The 20,245-nt window shown below is 33.9% G+C and overlaps 2 protein-coding genes across 2 annotated transcripts; one reads left to right on the forward strand and one right to left on the reverse strand.

Moving 5' to 3' along the window:
- The first annotated feature begins 1,574 nt into the window (after positions 1 to 1,574).
- On the forward strand, positions 1,575 to 8,586 carry LOC131625201 (phytochrome-associated serine/threonine-protein phosphatase). Its single transcript, XM_058896094.1, has 10 exons — positions 1,575 to 1,785; positions 2,074 to 2,220; positions 2,324 to 2,391; positions 2,544 to 2,601; positions 3,105 to 3,215; positions 3,354 to 3,404; positions 4,543 to 4,686; positions 4,764 to 4,859; positions 5,479 to 5,550; positions 8,387 to 8,586. The coding sequence occupies exons 1-10, from the start codon at positions 1,705 to 1,707 to the stop codon at positions 8,468 to 8,470; spliced, it is 912 nt and encodes a 303-aa protein (XP_058752077.1). The 5' UTR covers positions 1,575 to 1,704; the 3' UTR covers positions 8,471 to 8,586.
- Positions 8,587 to 11,122: 2,536 nt separating this feature from the next.
- On the reverse strand, positions 11,123 to 19,289 carry LOC131625199 (probable uridine nucleosidase 2). The gene is made up of 9 exons (XM_058896092.1): positions 19,021 to 19,289; positions 18,833 to 18,948; positions 18,683 to 18,742; positions 12,356 to 12,541; positions 12,170 to 12,274; positions 11,990 to 12,086; positions 11,752 to 11,859; positions 11,540 to 11,675; positions 11,123 to 11,449 (listed from the first exon to the last, which is right to left on the reverse strand). Exons 1-9 carry the CDS (start codon positions 19,115 to 19,117, stop codon positions 11,344 to 11,346), a joined length of 1,011 nt encoding a protein of 336 aa, XP_058752075.1. The 5' UTR covers positions 19,118 to 19,289; the 3' UTR covers positions 11,123 to 11,343.
- Between the last annotated feature and the right edge of the window lie 956 nt (positions 19,290 to 20,245).

The following is a 20,245-nucleotide window of genomic DNA, read 5'->3' on the forward strand; positions in this document are numbered from 1 at the left end:
ATCATTCTAAGCACCCTAAGTGGCATGGCCCCGGGCTTATAATGAAAAGATTTTCAAACAAAAATCAAACAGATGTATGTGATGATATAGATTAGATACATCGAACATTTAGATGACATTTGTCTCTTTTCCTTTGCTTCCACTAGCATAAGTGGGAACTACGATTGCTCTGACTTTCTCAACATCCCTTTGAGAATACGTAGGCACAAGGTCGTATCCTTGGCGAGCAAAACTTCTCTCTCAAACCACTCAAACCTTAGCACCCGTAGACCCCGAGCTACAGATGCTCTGATTCCCTCTAGGGGATATGTATGCAGAGGATCGCGATGATCTTTGCGAGCATAATCAAACAAACACCTTAGGTCCCACCTCTTTCTCACAAGAACCTCCACCATAACAAGAATGGAATAAACAAAACAAAGAAACCTATAGAGTACTATAGATACGTTGGGTGCTAATACCTTCCCTTCGTATAACCAACCCTCTTACCCGGAATCTCTCCCCCACTTTTTAGGTTATTGCAGCTTTTTTCCTTTTCCTCTTTTGGAAACAATAAAAAGTTTGGTCCGTACAAAAGAAAAATCATTTTTTTGAGCACTCGAGCCCAAAGAAGGCATCAGGTGTCTCATCCCGAAGAAGGACAAACGATTTTTCCCCGCGACACTTCCGTGGAAATACTTGCGGAACATTCTGTGACAGACAATGGTTGGTCCATATTCACCTAGTTTTTTTTTATAAATTTGGGGTTTCTAATGTTGTATTTCGCACAAACACAAATATGTCTCCATATGAGTACAACGTCTGTTGGTATGTCGCAAGTGTCTTCTTCTTTGATAGTAGAACACCTGGGCGGACGTTGAAACTCAACGAGTACACCTTGCTCGATGTTATCATTGACGAAATTCACTACCGCCTACCTTACGGTGACAAACAAAAGGTTCTGAAGCTCGAGTATCGTCCACCTTCATTTGACAACGGAGGGAACATCGTTTACAACAAATTTGAGCTCAAGAATCGAGCGCATGTTTTGGCGATGTGGCAAACGTATTTCGATTTCAAAGAGAAAATCCCGCTCGAGTTCATAGCTACGGTGCAAAGAACGGTCGAGCAAATCTTAGAGATGTGAAAGCGTCCATCTAGCTATTGAAATGTAATGTTTAATTTGCTGTTGAAATTATTGATATAATGTCAATTTTAATCTATGAATGTTGTTTTTATCGTTGCAAATGTTGTTTTTCTGGTATTCCGAATCTGGTATATTCCGTAGATAGACATACGAAAGTGTTTCGTATTTGAATCTACGAAAAGTTTTCACGCAAATTTAAAATAAATGTGATTCTAAATGTACATCTACAGAAGCAAGAGAGACAAATTTAGAAGCACGCATGATGCCTAAGAACTCCGAGAAATGTAATAAGATGTTTTCTTATTTTATCATTACTAATATAGTATTATTTTCTTAAAATCAAATTACTATGAAATTAGCTAAAAATTAGTTTGTTATTATCATTACCTTTTTTTGACATAAATTATGGTCATTATTATTAAAAAAAAGTTATATTAGCCAGATGTTAATTGTTTTTGTTGACTGGAGGGAAAGTAATTGTTAGTAGAGAAGAGAGACGCTCATTTCCTCCTTCTCCTCTTGTTTTGGTACATTTCGTATTTTACCACCGCCGAGGGAGAAGAGAGAGAGACTGAGATATGGATTTGGACCAGTGGATCTCGAAGGTTAAAGATGGCCAACACCTTCTCGAAGACGAACTTCAGCTTCTCTGCGAATACGTATTTTCTCTCTCTTCTCTCTCTCCACTTATTAGGGTTTCACTTTCACCTTCACTCTCAATTTCAATTTCAATCGATTCATACTCAATTGTTCGTGAATTTCAAATCCACGACGCGTTTGTTTTTCGACTGCAATTTAGGGCACTGTTTGGTTCCGATGAAGATTTATCTATTATTGTTTTATTATTATTACTTTGCTGCTTTTAATTAATTAGTTAATTGATTAATTTTTTTTTAGTTTGAGTTTAGAATTAGTAAAAGCGATTATTTCTGTTTCTTCTGTTTCAGGTTAAAGAGATTCTTATCGAGGAGTCCAATGTGCAACCTGTCAATAGTCCAGTAACTGTTTGTGGTGATATTCATGGTCAGTTTCATGATCTAATGAAACTTTTCCAGACCGGCGGTCATGTTCCCGAGACGAATTACATTTTTATGGTATTTTAGTATGTTATGTTATGTACTCTGTTGGATCTGGATGATGTTGTTGTTATGATTTTTTTTTAATGAATGTTTTTTGTTTTTGCTAAATGTGTGTTAGGGGGATTTTGTTGATCGGGGTTACAATAGTCTTGAAGTATTCACCATCCTTTTGCTTCTTAAAGCTAGGTATGTTATGTTGCTTCCATTTATGTTTGATTGTATCTGTCTTAACTTAGATTGTGTTCATGTGACTTTGAGTAATTTTGCAGCTACTTTATAGTTTGTGACTTTCTAATTTATTGGTTGTGTTTGGTTGTTGTTGTTGTTTGATTTTGTAGATACCCAGCTAATATTACCCTTCTACGTGGAAATCATGAAAGTAGACAACTCACCCAGGTATGCTTTAAATGTACTACTTGGCTATTATACCTGACATGGATGATTTTGGAAGTAAGCAACTTATGTGGATGGGAAATTATTAATGTTTCTGATTCATGTAATTCTAGCAAGCCAATGTTGTCAATTGTGGACTGCAAAAAGTAGTGGTTTGTTCAAACTATGCTATGCTATAGTGTACTAAAGCTCTATCATAACCGTTATTTTTCATCCGTAGCTAACTGTTATAAAGTTAAAAGATTTTGATTTGTAATAATAAATTAGGAGTCTGTTGATTGTATGATTGATTTATTCAGTGGTGAAAGGACTTGTGAACCATCATAATAGTTTTGGTTTTTACTTCTTCTCTAGCTGTAGTACTAGTAAGAAATGTCAAAATATACAGATTTCTATTATGAGATCTTACATAAATGATAAAGATGTGAAATTAAAGATTAGAAATTAAAGATGTGAAAAATTGTGATGCCGATTTATGTTAATATTGTAATTTAATATTTTGCTAGGTCTATGGATTTTATGATGAATGCCAGAGAAAGTATGGAAATGCTAATGCTTGGCGATACTGTACCGATGTCTTCGACTATCTTACACTTTCTGCAATTATAGATGGAACTGTAAATCTCTTTTATTCTTTCTCTCCCTCCTCCTTCTCTTTATTCCCTATGCACATGTAAGTAGTGCATGGGCTTTTTATTTCTTAATTCAGATTTAAGATAACATAATTCTTCTCTTATATGCTTCGGTTCACCCAGGTACTTTGTGTTCACGGTGGCCTTTCTCCAGACATCCGAACAATTGACCAGGTTCTCTAGCTCCCTTCTCAGCTTCTGGTCAAAATCTATATTATCTATTGGAATAAGTGCAATTGGATTTACTTATTTTGTGTTTAGAAGAATATAATAAGAATGACACATGAAGAAATTGGTCCCAAAAGCTGTCTTTGTTTTTAAATTAAGCTGAACGCATGCAATACCAACTTGTGAATGTATATTGTCCAGATGTCTCACATCTTGTGTCAAATAAAGATTTTTCAAAATTCTACACTGACACTGTGTATGTGAACCAGTCCACTCTTTTACCACATCATATATAGTGCACTACGAAGCACGGACACCGGACATGACACTGACACATCGACATCGATAATTGTTTGAAAAAAGAATAAATAAAACATAATCACATGAGTTGGTGTCGTGTCTATATTCGGTGTCGGGCAATGACATGTGTCAGACACTGAACACACCTTTGTTTATAGGTGTCGGTGCTACGGATATAGTGCATGATATGCATGTATTTCATATTTAAAAAAACATGTATTTCTAGTACTCTTGACTTTGCGTTCATATTGTGCATCATTTATTTAAACATGCTTGTATTGATAATTCTACACATAATTGGATGATATTTATATCTTTTTTCCTTACTTTATGCTAACAAATTGAAAAAGTACTGGCAAGAGACTGTTTGGTTTGAAAACATGTTTTCTATTATCATTTTGTGCTTTCCTGTTTATTACACTTTACAAAAATGCTACCTTGATTTCACAATTCAATTGATTTGCTGATATAAAGATCTGTATGGGATGGGAATAATCAAGGTGGCATTTTTGCGGGTAAAGAATAGGAAATGAAAACCAATTTGTTTTTCAAACCAACAGGTGCTAATGTGTTACATGACAGTTTGACTTCAGAAAGCCTTCAGTTTCGTTTTGATGTTGTGTTTGGTTTATTTGTAATTTGTAACAATAGCAAAAACATAATGTTAAACTTGAAGCTCGTATTCTATAAGTTACTTTATCAGCACTACTGTAAGATGTCAGTTTATATGCTATTCTTGGATAATTTACTGCTAATTGTACAGCTTAAAGATTGTTTGTTACTTTTTTGTAAGGTGGACAACTATGTATATTGTTATAATATATTAATATCAAATTTATGGCAGATAAGAGTCATCGAGCGGAACTGTGAAATTCCTCATGAGGGGCCATTTTGTGATCTAATGTGGAGTGATCCTGAGGATATTGAAACATGGGCAGTCAGTCCTCGCGGAGCTGGTTGGCTTTTCGGATCTCGGGTTACATCTGAGGTAATGTAATGAATTGTCAATTGCTTATGGAATTGAACATTATGTGTGGGGTTTTCAGACTTGTTCTATTCATGCAGTTCAATCACATAAACAACCTTGATCTTGTTTGTCGAGCACATCAACTTGTACAAGAAGGTCTTAAATACATGTTCCAAGATAAAGGCCTTGTAACCGTAAGTATCTGAATCTTTAAAAAACTGATTTTTCTCTTTTTAGTTAACTGGTCTTTTGAGGTGGTCTGGTCGGTCATGTGAAAAGACCTATAGAAGCTCTAGGCTGAAGTAGTCCAATTACGGGTAAAGGGAACTCACAAGGGGTGTTTCAAGTAAGCATGCTTGAGCTTAAGGTTTAGGGGCTCTGCAATGTCTTGTGTTCAAAATTGCATATAGCACATATTGAAGCAGTGTCAGAGACACAGTTATTGATTGTTGTGGGAGTGATGTGGAACAGAATCAGGCTACTACAGCTTCTCCGTTACTGAGTATTTTGTTGTAGCTGGACTTGTGATTGCTATCCCTCAATCTTATTCCATACAAGTTGTTGAGATATATTTATAGTTATATGTTAATCAATCACATTTCAACACAAGTCTTAAGAGTGAATATACCCTCACCTGCTCAGTGTTCAGACAAAATCACTTGAAAGGAGCCTTTTCCCATGATTAATCCATTTAGCTGACCATACCTTGTGGGATAACTTGCTTGGTAGCTTTTGTAATTAATTTTCTTCATAGATTCCATTTTTGTTTGAAAATATTGAAGTAAAAATGGTAATTCTTTTTTAAATTTGCAGGTATGGTCTGCACCTAATTACTGTTACCGTTGTGGAAATGTAGCCTCTATTCTTAGTTTCAATGAAAATATGGTGAGTCACCCGGAGCTTTTTAATTTTAAAGTATATTTTCAGGACCATCTTTATTGTTGCATCATTTGGTCTCATGATGTATGTGGTGGTGCCTTTGTTTTTCGCATATCTCATATTTGAAGAACTTTTAACTTCATGCTGTCTTTCTTTATACCATCCATTAGTATTTTTTTTTGTATGCCCTTAATTAAAATAAGTAAATCAAGAGATAGTGGATAATATGTCTCCTTACTCCTATAGTTGTTGGAAGCAAGGCATTTATTCTTAAAATTTGGATGGTGCTATTCAGCAAAAAATTGACTTGAGAAATAGTGGCGAGTATACAGTGGAACACAGATGTATCTATAATGCCAGTCACACGGGAGTGTCAAATAGTGTACTTTTGAATGACTATTACCAGTATTTATCAAGTACTGCTGGAATCAGATTTGAATGCCTCACATTATTTCTTGGTTCAAAATGATGGCTTAAATATTAGAGGATTTTCTTTTGTAATTGGATGGTGTGAAAGGGAGATCATAGGGAGGAAAAGAAGAGGGGAATATGGTACCTGTATTTCTCCCTCAAGCTGCTTCTTGCTAAGATTAGTCTGACACATGCATGTTATGAGGTGGCTGCTAGAAGGTGTTTCTCGAATCTAGGATCAGCACTTCTCCTGATTACAAATCAAAATTGTGGCTATTTGTAACTTACGGGGTCCTAGGCTTGTGCTTGCACATGGGTTTTTCTGTGGATTAAAAAACCAAATTAGACATGGCGTTAAACTTTGAACAAACTAGAATCTTAAATTACAACTAAACCTTATTCAAATATCCACAAGTTTACACAGGAAGTTACACATTTTCTTATAGATGTTGTTGAAATTTTAGGGATTAGATGGAAAAGGAAAGAAATGAGATGAACAGGGACCTGTACACTAAGATTTATTTCAGAATGCTGATGCGGCCATAACTAATCGTGATATAAATTATAATGCATATAAAACAGGCTAGGTTTTTTTATGCCTTTGACATAATGGACCTAGTGTGTTTGATTTGCTGATAAATGAAGGATTGGACTGTAAATACCTGTTCTATTGAATTATTTTTTGTCTCAGACAAAATTAATAATTTTTGAGGTAAAATATCCCAAAATTAGTAGTCAATGAATGGAATGATTTTTTGTCCCAAAAGTAAAATCACATCCAATATTTTTCCTCTTCCTGATAACTCTTTCTCAGCCCTCCTCTTCCTCATTGCTCCTTCCTAATCCTTTCTCCCCCCTTTTCTCACTGAAACTACTTTTGTTCTGCGTCCATCACCTAATAATTGACAGAATGAAAAACCTGTAATACAATTCAGCTACTTGTACTGGAATATTTTGCATGTGCTGTATCACAATATGCATCAAAATCCTGAAATCTTTATTTTGGTTGCACTACAAGTCGCTACAAAAAACTTTTCTATTAATTAGCATATTCCCTCAGCTGCAGTAACTCAGCTTGTAATTATATATAAACATCTAAACATAAGAAGTATCAAAGAAAATTTGTGAAATAGCAAGCTTCACAAATTGTAACTTCATTAAGATTTACAGATGTGCAGCCACACTGCAGAAAAGTGATTAGAATGGGTCATAGCTGAAGGAAAGGCTTGCTTAAATGATATAGGGCCAAAGCTAGAGAACTATAAAAGAACACGCAACTAGAGTAGGGAGTGACTGCTGTAAATTGATGAAAAGAGATTTTCTGGTTGCAGAGCCATCCCAAATACCACTAATGAATTTCAAATAATTATTTTTATTAGAAATAAACATTGCAATTATGTAAAAATTGAAAAATAGAGAACCAAAGATGCCTTAAAAAAATTTGTTTAGGACACTAGAAACTAAAATTGGACAGAAATTAATTGCTCAGATCAGAAAGTGACTTGATTAGTCACTGTCGATCTATGGGAATATTTTCGGCTACAAGTTTCTGGTTTCCCAGTGATCAGATTTCTTAATTCTGATGGTAGGATCTATTTGGTTATTTGATAGTCTGGGGTGAGTGGAATAGAGGTGATGTTTTAGTAGGATTTTGTGGCAATTGAGTGGTTAAGCATCAACAGGGTTAGGCAACAGAAAGCTTGAAAATGCCTCTATGTGCACTCCCTGGGCAAGATGGGGATGCAGCCTTCTCAAGGTAATGCAGAAACGGGCGTTGCAACAATGTACGAGGAAGCCAGCAGGATAGATCAAAGATCAAAGATGAGTTAATCTGACCTAAAAACAGAATAACAATAGTGGCAAACAAATGCATTCCAGATTTTGGAGACTCGCTGCAGAAATTGAAGCAGAGCGCTTATCTGATGTGTGAAAAGTTGGAAGATATATGAAAGCAACATCGACATATATTGTTCTTACGAGACTGAGTAATTGTAATGCCATATACGGACCCTTGGTTTATCTGTACATTTTTGACTTTGAAAAGAAAAGAATTCCCTTTATTTTGGTTTGCTCTGTAAACTAATACTTACAAAACAAAAGCATAGTTTTGATTTTTGAACTCATTTGCAAGTTTTGGTGTTAGTGATAGTTGGCCTACGGTGGTACATGCCTCGGGCAAGAATTATGCTAAATTTGTCCGTAGAACATTGTCGTAAATCTTGTATTCCTACCATTTATTTTATTTGAACAATCAGGCCTAATGAAATTTTTGTCTTGCAATATGAATGCTTGAATGTTGCAACATTTCTTGGTGTGAGGAAAATGCTTAGAAAATAATAAATGCAACCTGGTAAACTTGGATTTTGATGATTGTTATAGTGCTTGTTTCCTGCATTTTGGTTATTGACCCTTGCATCTTTTCTTGTAACAGGAGAGAGAAGTTAAGTTTTTCACTGAAACTGAGGAGAACAATCAGATGAGAGGGCCAAGGACAGGTGTTCCGTATTTCTTATAATTTGGTATTTTGACTGAATTTATTGTAAAATTATTTAGTAAATGGCTTACTATTATGATTGGATAGTGCTAGTCATGTATGTTGAGATTCAAATGCATTGGTTTTTCTTAGGTGAACCCTATTCTTGTTATAGTATTTTTGTCTACTTCCACCAAATATTTTACATTCTAGTTTCACAATCCTTTGTATAATGTTCAGTACAATATTTGAAAGTGTATTCCTTAGCCCTCATGACTAAAATGACAAATAGTACAGTGTCACACTCAAGTTGGTTATTTATAAGTTGTAAGCCATAAAAAAACTTGAAAGCATACTTGCTTTTCAACTGGAAGTGGGACTAGTTTCAGCACCATTCTTTGATATACTGTATAAATGAGATTTGCAGGAATGTGAGTGTTACAATTGGATTTCCATAAAATAAACTGAAATCACAGAAGGGAGTATACAGTCCTATGTTAAGGTGGCATGGTGTCCCATCTCAGGTTTTTTCGAGCACTTTTGAAATTCTGTGCTGATAAATCATTCATTAATAATGGTCTCTGTAAGCATAGTCTCTTTACTCTTGTTATTGCTAAGAAAAATTGTCTAACATTGCAAAAATGTTATCAACAGGCCAGAACGAAAAGTTTATTTTAAAAGCAAACGTTAGACTTTCATGCTTTAGTTGTTTCAACTTTCAACACAAACCCAGTAATGCGATTCTTTATAGTTGTTTCAACTCAATCACAATAATCCGTTTCTGTTCTTAATTGAACCTCAATAATGCCTGAAGGAATGAAACGAGTGGATGATAACAACGCCAATTTTAAGAGCACAACATATGTCGAACTGAGAGGAGATAGAAAGACATTTGGTAATAGTATGTGTTTTGGACTGGGTCAAGGCTCAATCTGTAATAAACACTGTAGAAGCATATTGGAAGAGGGTTGGAAGGTCTCTATAGATCATAAGATGAGAGACATTGGATAATGGTCGGACTGTCTCTATAAACCATTAGATGAGGGAATCTAAAGCAACTCATATTTTTTTAGCTAGAGAACGTTTTTAAGCTGTCAGCTGGGTAATACTTAAGTCTTTGTTGCTACATAATAAAGTAAGTGCTACTTTGCAATGAATGAAAAAATTAAAGGCTATATTACTACTTTTTCAACAGGTAGAAAAATGTATTGCAATGGCTATATTTAAGAGAAAGAAAAGACGAGAGACTTGAATCAATTGAAGTCTGGTAAAGATAAAGAGGGAAAAGTCTTGGTTTAGGAAAAAAATATAAAGGGTAGATGAAAGACATATTTCTGAATGATATGGTATCTTATCGGACTCGACTTTAGAGAAGAGGATCGAAATGATAATTACTACCGTCGGATTTAGAAATAAGAGGTAAGGGGAGTGTTGAAAAGGATGAGTAACATTAATGTGGCTGGGTTAAACAATATACCTATTGAAATGTAAAATTTTTCGGAGATAAAGGTATTTAATGACTTATCAAACTCTTTAATGAATAATGAGGTCAAAGAAAATATTGGAAGAATGGAGAAGAAACACTTTAATTCCAATCTATAAGAAAATGAGGATATATAAAGTTGTGCAATTTATAGGAGATTAAACTTATGAGCCATACCTTGAAATCATGGGGAAAAGTGATTGAACGGATGGTAAGAAAAGAGACTCAAGTTATTGAGAATCAATTTGGTTTTGTGTTTGGAAGGTCGACCATGAAAGCATTTTATTTACTACGACGTGTGATAGAACGGTATTGGATGAACCAATAAGAGTTACACTTGATTTTTATTGATTTGGAGAAGGCTTACGATAAAGTGTCCAAAGAGATTTTGTGAAAATCCTAGAGAAGAAAGGAGTTAGGATAACATATGTTTGAAATATTCAAGATATATATATATATGAAGGAGTATCAACTAGTATGTGCGGACAAACAAACCATTTTTCCTTTACCATAAATTTGCACAAAGTTTCTAACATTAAGTAAACACTATATATTAACATCTAGATAATTAATGTGTGATATTACAATGGTGCTTGAGGCAACTTGCTCAAGTACCATACCTTCAAGATTCTCAGTCACATAGGAGTATACAACCTATACTCTTCAGGACTTAAAAAGCTTACTAATATGTATTGTCTTAACCTCAAACTTACACATAGGTTAGAGAAAATGATCACGGATACTTAAAATTTTAAGGAGTTATGTAAGTTATACAAATTATTGATTTGATTGGAATCACATTATCATTCACAATGTATGTGATTGATTTTGTTAATAAGATAGTTACAAGTATGTATTTATAAATTTAGGATGTTCAAACATAAAATGATAAGTGTGAATGATGTACTTGTAAATGAATCAACATAAAAGTAAAAAAAATGAAAAGAAAAAGAAAATAGTCATAAAGGTTATCATGGTTTTCCAAAGGCAGGTTAGTCTAGTCGTCGTAACTGCGGGATTACAATTGCACTATGGTGCTTAAGACAACTTTTTTAAGTACCACGTCTTTAAACTTAGTTACAAACGACTACAAACTATATTCTCTTAACTTAAACAAACTTATAAATATGTATTCTTTTAATCTCACCAGGCTTACACACAAATTACCTTAAAAACTCACACTCAATTACAATTTTAAGGGCTTGAGTAGGTTACACAAGTTATTGATTTTATTGAGATTATATTGTAATTCACAGTATATGTAATTAATTTTTTTAGTGATACACTTCATAGGACTGATCCAATAATATAGTAAAGTGTATGTTTTGATCAATAATAGACATAAGCACAGTCTTGTGTTTAAAATATTGAAACCAGATTTAAGTAGATGGCCAATAACCAATAATGCTAATTGAATGGATTCATAGCTACTTCAAACCACAAGACGATCCATGACCAATTTCACAACTCTAGGAGCATCAACTGTCACAGCTACTTTTACTGTTGGCATATTGGACCATTCAGTGATTTCGTCAAACCTGATTTATTATAAACAAGAAAAACATAGAAAAGTGAGGTAACATATAGTAAAGGTAAAGTAAACACTATGAACTTCTAGTGCTTTCTACCTTTTCTGTTTATTGTAGAGTATTGTAAGTCCCCTTGTTATGCCACTGGTTTGGACTCTAACAGCACCCTCTGTGCAAGTTACAAGTGAAGGATCAACGGCTGCAAGCAACGCTGTTGGGTCATGAAGGTAAACTCCTGCATAAAAAAACTATAATTAATAATTCAGATGATTAGGCCTCTACCATTTCTTTGATGCAGTATGAAGACATACCGTTGGTGTTGTATGCGTCACAATGGTAAGCGAAATACACCTCTAAGATTCCGGTCAGGTATTGAGCAAACTTTCCTTTTGAACTTGCTAACTTTTCTCGATCAGAACCTAGTCATTTTGGTTTTTTCGGACGAGGTAAACCAAAACAAATGTGTTAGAACATGTCAAGTGAAGTGACATGAACCATAATTAAAATATACAAAAATTGAGTGCTTATTGGAATTCGGAAAACGGGTACCTGACAATACAACTTGGTGAGTAACATTAATTCCAACTGCCAATACATCTGCGCCACTTGTGAATACAACATCAGCAGCATCCGGATCACCAGATATCTGGAATTAAATCCAACAGAAGATTTAGATATATCGAGTAGTGAACGGTATTAAGAGTTTGAATACAAAATGGTAATACTTACATTTGCTTCAGCAGCTGGGTCCGCATTGCCATTTACTGTAAAAGCTCCACCAAGCAGAACGATCTGCCCAATGTTCTTAGCGAATTCCGGGTCCATCTGTATAGCCTGTCAAACAGAATATTATCGTTTAAAACATTATGAAGGTTAATGCAAAATGGCCTATTGAAAATTGGAGACATATCATACCAAAGCAATATTTGTAAGAGGGCCTAACGCCACCACGGTGACTTTTCCAGGGTTAGCTTTCGCTTGTTTAACCAAAAATTCAGCAGCTGATTCTTCAACGGGTTTCCCATTTGGTGGAGGAAAATTTTGGTTGCCAAGTCCATTTGCCCCATGAACAAAATCTACAACGCCAAGTTTCGCCTCTTTCTATAAAATTGACATGGATTATGCTAATTAGTCGAATCGAATACAAAGATACACTACAGATCTAATAATTTCATACTGAAATTTCAAAGTGATCTTATCATTATGATGAGAGAGTTCAACAATGGTGAACACAAAATAATGAAAAGAAAGTAGTTTCTCATTATTTGGAATAGCTGAAAGTTACAACATATATACACAAAGAGGATAGCTCACACTATGTTATAGTGTATCACATACATGATATAGAAACTTGTATTGTAAGCTAACCATCTTTCTAACTATATAACTAACTTTCCAACTAACATTTTGTTATTGGTTAATATCCCCCCTCAAGTTGACACTCGACAGATATTGATCAAGTTCAACTTGGACATAAGAAAAGTAAATGGTTGTGGCAAGAGAGATTTGGTGAAGAAGTCAACAAGTTGACTTTTGGATGAAATTGGAAGGAACTTCATGATACCAACTTGAAACTTTTTCCGTACATTGTGGTAGTCGATTTCTAAGTGTTTTATTCTTTCATGAAATACGAGATTCAAGGCAATGTTTAAAGAGCTATGATTATCACAATAGAGAATTCGAGGTTTGACACAAGTAACTTGAAGATCACACAAAAGGTACAAGATCCATTGAAGTTCACAAGTAGTTGCAGCTAGTGTTCTATACTCAATTTGAGAGGAAGATATGGAAACTATTTCTTGTTGCTTAGTGCGCCACGATATGATGGAGTGACCAATGAAGAAACATGAACCTAAAATGGAGCGCCTAGTGTCTTTGCATCTTGCCCAACCGGCATCGAAAAAACCAAGAAGATGCAAAGTGGAATCTTGAGGGAAAAACAAGCCTTTGCTTGGACAGGATTTGAGGCATCTTAAAACTCTACATGCTTCAGTGTAATGAGTGATGGTAGGCTTGGAGAGAAATTGAATGAGTTGTTGTGTGATGTATGTGATATCTGGTCTGATGATATTGAGGTAGATAAGCAAACCAATGAGTCGTCTGTACGAAGGAATGTTAGCAAAGGGTTCAACATCATCTTGGCAAAGTTTAATCAAAGCATCTTAAGGAGTAGAAGCATGTTTAGATCCAAGAAAAGCATAATCAGTAAGAAGATCCATACAATACTTCCTTTGGCATAATGCTTTGTCGAATGAGCAACTTCCAAACTTAGAAAATATTTCAAGGTGCCTAGATCCTTGATTTTGAAGGCATGATGTAAATCATCTTTGGTAGCTACAAATTCAGAACGCTGCAAATTCAGAAAGAGAATCCTCTACTAGTATAACATCATTATTACAGACTAGAAGGCTAGTGAAATGTGAGTGGATGGATTTGACCAAAAAAAGTGGCCAGATTCAATTTGTTTGTAACCATGTTGAAGGAGGACTGAAGTTAACTTCTCATACCATTGTCGACTTGCCTATTTAAGGCCATATAGGGACATTATTAGTTTCCAAACCTGATTAGGTTTAGGAGTAGTGACTTCTGGTGGGGTGGGATGGTCATGTAGACATCTTCATGCAATTCTCCATGGAGGAATGCATTCTTAACATCCAGCTGATGTAAATTCCAAGAGTGAATGGATGCAAGATCTAGAACAAGTCTGACCGTGGTTAGTTTAGCAATAGGAGAAAACGTATCAGAATAATCAAGGCCTTCAATCTGGTTGTATCCCTTAGCAACTAGCCTTGCTTTGAATCTCTCAATGCTTCCATTTGAATTATATTTTATCTTGTAAATCCATTTGCAGCCTATAGGTTTGATGTTGGGTGGAAGATCAATAAATTGGCAAGCACCAATTTTATCAAGAGCTTCCCATTCAATTTTTATGGCTTGTTTCCAACATTCAAGTTTACTTGCCTCATGGTATGATTTTGGTTAAGTGCGAGCGATGATAGAAAGACTATAAAGATAAAATGAAGGAGACAATTGAGAATAAGAAGGAAAATTAGATAAAGCGTAAGGAGTACCTGTGGATGATTGACGAGGTGCATCATGAAAAGGCATATATATAATCTTTGAGATATGATGGTGGAGGCTTAACTCAAGATGAAATTTATGTAGGAGGATGTTTAGTGGTGTTATCATTTGGTGGATCAATATGAATAGGTTGTGGGTCTTCCATAATGGTAGGTATGGTTTGGTTAGTTTGGCAAGGAGGTGGTGTGTTGACCGTATGAGGAATTTGATTAAGGGATGAGGCTGGCTTGTTGGACAAGTCAGTAAAATACTCCCAATTATGAGAAGCAATTGGTGAAGGGTTATGATATAGAAGTACATGTTCATAAAATGTGACATTTCTTGAGATAAAAATTTCTTTAGTGTTGAGGTCTAGGAGGACAATTCCTTTAAATCCAAGAGCATAACCTAGGAATAGATATTTTCTTGCTCTATAAGAAAGTTTAGTTCTATTGTTTTGAAGAGTCGAGGCATAACATAGAGAGCTAAAGACTTTGATTTGATTCAATTCATGTAGGGAATTGTGTAGCATTTGGTCGGGAGATTTGTGATTGAGTAGAGGAGTGTTGATCCTATTAATGATGTAAGTGGCTTAAGATACTGCATAAGACAAAAAGTGTTTGAGAAGTTTGGATTGGTAAAGTAAAACACTGTCTACATTGAGAAGATGTTGATGTTTTTTTCAACTCTTCCATTTTATTGAGGAGATTCTACCCATGATCTTTGGTATATAATTCCCTTGGTCATATATAAATGTGGGATTAATAATTCTGGGCCATTATCTGTTCCTATAAGTTTGAGACAAGTTTTGAATTGGTTTTCAATAAGGGTAATGAAGTTTTTGACATGATTGGAAACTTCAGCCTTAGATTTCAGAAGTGTGATCCACACATATCTGCTAAAATAATCAAGGACAGTAAAAATATCTATGTACATTAATTGAGTAGACAAATAAGGATCCCTAAATGTCATGATGAATATTAGAATACAATAGAGACATTCTAGCCAATTTTTCATGAGATAAATGACCTAATCTAAAATGGCAAATGGCATGTATAGGTATAGTACACACTTTATTAAAGGTAGAGAGCGGGGTACTTGGTGTGAGGTGTGAAGAGTTTTTGGGTTAGTATGAATAAAAGGTCTAGTTGGTTGAGCATCGCAATCATTCAAGAGTGTATATAGGCCATCCATCTCACTAGCCAAACTAATCATCTGCTGAGATTTCAAGTCCTCAAAGATACATTTTTTTAATCAAAAAATCGTACTTTACAATTTAGGGATTGACATAACTTTTGATACTGAAATTAAATTGAGTGAAAATTCAGGAGTGAAAAGAAATTTTTTTTTTATGTATACATGAGGGGAAAATTTGACAGTTTCTGCATACTTTGCCAACATAGAAGAGCCATTTGGTAAACATACACTAACTAGTTTAAATTTTTAATATGAATGGGAAAAACGTAAGGAGGAACATACATGATCATTAGCTCCCGAGTAAAGGATCCAAAGTCTGGAACCAGAATAAATAAATCATGCTAGGTTAGAGAAATGAGAAATGTCTGAGGTTTCATTTGGTTTGTGATTAGGGTGAGTAGAAATTTGGTTTGAATTAGTCATGGTATTTTTAGGTGGAGTGTGAGGCATTAAATTTGAATGTTGAAGTAAGATAATCAGTTGATAGTATTGCTCCTAGGTAATACAAGCATGAGAATTGGTTGAACTTTCATCTCCGACATTGGATTGATGTTGCTCATCACTACGAGCAGAGTAAGAATTGGATGAAACTTTTTTCTTGCTAAAACATGGAGGGAATTCATGCTTTCTATAACATACGTCGATAGTATGACCAATTCTATTATAGTGAGTGTCAATTCCGAGGTCTTTCTTGTATTCTAAACATATATGATTTTTGCCACGATCTTGCAACTTTCTTTCTTCATAAGCATTGATCAAGGTGTTAATTCTTCAAGTTGAGGGTTGTTCTCAGGCTTAGGTAAGAGAAAAGTGTTATTTTTTTCTTCTTAAATGACCATCAAATATATTATCTTGATGAAGGGTAATGGCTCCATAAGAAGAACTTGAGTCTTTATAACAACAAGGTTGTCATTTAAACTTGTGAGAAACGGAATGATTTGGTCTTCTAAGCGAAATATTTCTCGCAAAACACACAACTTCACATCTGAGTTGTTGATTGCAAGTACAAGCTGTCATTAACCGATGTGAATTCAATTCTTCCCATAAGCCACACATTTCAGTGCAGTAATCAAGAATTAATTTTGAATCTTGTTTCATATTTCTGATCTCAGGTCAAATATTTGAAACATAAATTCTATCGGCTTTGGAAAATCTTTCTTTGAGATATTTCTAAACATCAATATAATTTTCCAAATAAATGATTGTTTGAGAAATTGGCTCAGAAACTGAGTTAAGAAGCCATGGATGAACCAGATAATTGTAGTGCTCTCATGCTGCTTTATTTAGATCAAGAGGTTCTGAAACTTCAATGAATCCATCAATAAAAGTAGCTTGTTCTTACCACCAAGTGCTCTTTACATTGATCTTGACCAGGCTAGGTAGTTAGAGCTATTAAAAAAAGGTGTAAGCTTAACATAATTTGGACCTTCACTCAGATGAATGTAATAAATGAATTCAATATCTCCATCGGAGACATGGACAAGAGGTTGAAGATACAGAGGCATGGTGAATGGATCGAAGAAAAGATGAGCACAATCAAAGAAGGAAGAAGATTGTGGAAGATGCAATGAAGATGATGAAAGATTGAAGAGAAACTAGAGTGTAATGCAAAGATACCATATTATGATGAGAGAGTTCAACAATAAAGAATACAAAAGAATGAAAAGAAATTAGTTTCTCATTATTTGGAATACCTGAAAGTTACAACATATAATACCCAAAAAAGATAGTTCACACTATACTATTATGTATCACATACATAATATAAAAACTTGTAGTGTAAGAAAACTATCTCTCTAACTATATAACTAACTTTCCAACTAAATTTCTGTTATTTGTTGATTGAAGCAATCAACTACAATGTATTTGAAAGGAATACATGCATTTTAATGAGCAGAAAATATAGTTTATTATTAAATGGTACCTTTGTGCAAAAAATATAGGTTATCCTCGATATAAAATGCTTTGGAAACAATAAATAATTGTACTATTTTATACATATACACATAAATATGTTAAAATTAAACGGTATCATGTGATTGATTGAATGAATACCCAACTTTTTTGTCATGAGTAGATAAGTTGTTCATTTATCCTAATATTAAAAGTGATTTGTGTTTTCTTGGGGCTTGAGTCACCAATCTACTTAAGGTGCACTCGCCACTAATGAAAATATACTACCTAAGAGTGTTTGGATGAAATATTTTAATGAGGTAATGTAATATTTTGAGGAAATTTTAAATGATTTGCACAAAATTTATTGTTTGGATACAAAAATGAAGAATTGTTAAAATGATGAAAATTTATGGAGTATCTAAGTTAAATTTAATCATGTTGAAATTACATCAAAAATCAAAGAATTTAAAATTCCTCCCATACTCAATATATTTGTTACTATTATTTCTTCAAATTTTATAAATTGGTCCTCATTTTTTTCTAAAATTACAAAATTGACTCCAAAAATTGCAAATTGGTCCTTAATAATTTTTAAAATTTATAATTTGGTCTTTCAAATTTTTAAAAATTTCAAATTGGTCCTTAATAATTTTTAAAATTTACAATTTGGTTCTTCAAATTTTTAAAAATTACAAATTGATCCCTACTTTTCAATTTTTTAATTTGGTTTAAAAAATTTAAATTTTATAAAAAATGACTCCAAAAATCTAATAATGAATTATCTTAATATTTCATCCAAACAAAATAATTTAAAAATGAATAGATTTCAATTGAATCATTTGAATTGCTTTGAATTTTAAATTTTTTAAAAAATTTCAATGACCTTCTTCAAACACACTCTAAATTTCTCTTACATCGTCGCATCAGAATCCTTAATATTGTTAAGAATCGCCGTCAAATGCAACCGCAGTGAATGCGCTGATGACAGTGGTCTTATTGTGTTGCAAAGACATCAACCAAAAACTCAGCATAAAGACTCTATAAAATAAAGCTCTGATCAAAATAAAAGATGAGTTATAACAGACTTACAGTTAATGTGACATGAGATCCTTCCGCAACAGGTATATCAGTTCTTCCGGCAATCTCCAACTAGACATGCAAATTTAGTATCAAAATTCAAAACACAAATTCATCAAAAGTGGAGCTATTGAAAACCGAAACAATCCGAAAAAAGATTACAAGATGCAAGGCATTTCTGGTAGCAAGAGTAGTGTAAACGTTTCCATAGATCGTTGTAAGTCCAATAACTTGTATCTCTGGTGATCGCAGAGCAAGGAATATAGCCATGGCATCATCTACACAAAAAGAATCAATTGAAAAACAGTGAAATCTGAAAATTGATCTGAAATCGAAAAGTGTGTATTTACCGATTCCAGGGTCGGTATCAATTATGATCTTCTTTGGTTCCGTTTGAGTTGCCATGTGAGGTGAGTGATGACTTAACTTCCGGAAGGATTGGCGCATATACACGGTTGACTTTTATGCTGGAAAAGTAATTTTCTTGGTTAAGAGATAAAGAAAACAAGTTGGTGGCATAGTGATTTAGGTAAATTATCACCAACTTTGCAAATTGAAGTTGATCAACTTCAAAAATGGCTTATGGTAAATGTATGCTTAATAATATTTGAAATTCTAAATATAATTGTTGGAATATATGAAAATCTATAGTTAAATACACATCGGTTAGCTTTCAAGATACTCCATCCATCCGTCTCAAATTCTAAGTCATTAAAAAATATGTCATAGATTATTAATCGTTTTAAAATACTAATGTAATATATATATATATATATATATATATATATATATATATATATATATATATATATATATATATATATATATATATATATATATATATATTTTGAAATCAAGAAATATATTGAAACTTCAAAGTGTCGGAATTACAACCCAAAAGAAAAGTGGGACAAGAAAATTACAAACCGATTGAATTCTAGCTTAAGTAAAACAATGGGTTATTGCTAAACTCATAGAAGTTATAATTGGAATGAGTAATTTTCCCTATGAACGACCATCTCCAAACGAGCGACTTACAATTCCAAACGACATCCCGAGAATTCCAAGTGCCGGTGTTGAAAACTATATCGTTCCTACGAAGCCAAAGGTTCCATAACGTAGCAATCCACATGATACCTTCTTTACGGATTTAACTCTCTTCTTACGACAATAGGAGCTCCATGTCAAAAAATTGTCTTTAAAATCCAATCCGGTATTAAAGGGTAACCCAATCCATTCCGCCATTTTCCTCCAAACAATAACCGCGTTCCGACAAGTAAGGAAAGAGTGGAGAACAGATTCGAAACAATTATCACAAAAAACACATTGTTGATTCGAAGTATTAGGAATAATACCTTTACGCCTAAGAGAATCCTTCGTTGGGACTTTGTTGATGAAGCACCTCCAACCGAAAAACCTCACTTTCAAAGGGACATCAACCTTCCAAATTTCATTGTAAGCCGAGTCGAAACAATATTAATATATTATTTTAAATATATTTTCTATTATCTATTACTATTATTATTTTTTTATATTTTTCATACAAAATTCATTTAGTTTATTAATTCATTTGAA

This window comes from Vicia villosa, unplaced genomic scaffold (assembly GCF_029867415.1).
Source record: "Vicia villosa cultivar HV-30 ecotype Madison, WI unplaced genomic scaffold, Vvil1.0 ctg.000192F_1_1_3_2, whole genome shotgun sequence".
Classification (NCBI taxonomy): domain Eukaryota; kingdom Viridiplantae; phylum Streptophyta; class Magnoliopsida; order Fabales; family Fabaceae; genus Vicia; species Vicia villosa.

What these genes read in the sequence shown, in the direction of transcription:
- LOC131625199 (XM_058896092.1), bottom strand. Translation starts at nt 19,117, where the DNA reads ATGCGCCAATCCTTCCGGAAGTTAAGTCATCACTCACCTCACATGGCA. An exon ending in CCAGAAATGCCTTGCATCTT is followed by an intron (nt 18,743 to 18,832) that starts GTAATCTTTTTT and finishes TTGCATGTCTAG; the next exon opens with TTGGAGATTGCCGGAAGAAC. An exon ending in CTCTTACAAATATTGCTTTG is followed by an intron (nt 12,275 to 12,355) that starts GTATGATATGTC and finishes TCTGTTTGACAG; the next exon opens with GCTATACAGATGGACCCGGA.
- LOC131625201 (XM_058896094.1), top strand. Translation starts at nt 1,705, where the DNA reads ATGGATTTGGACCAGTGGATCTCGAAGGTTAAAGATGGCCAACACCTT. An exon ending in CTTTTGCTTCTTAAAGCTAG is followed by an intron (nt 2,392 to 2,543) that starts GTATGTTATGTT and finishes TTGATTTTGTAG; the next exon opens with ATACCCAGCTAATATTACCC. An exon ending in CTGCAATTATAGATGGAACT is followed by an intron (nt 3,216 to 3,353) that starts GTAAATCTCTTT and finishes CGGTTCACCCAG; the next exon opens with GTACTTTGTGTTCACGGTGG.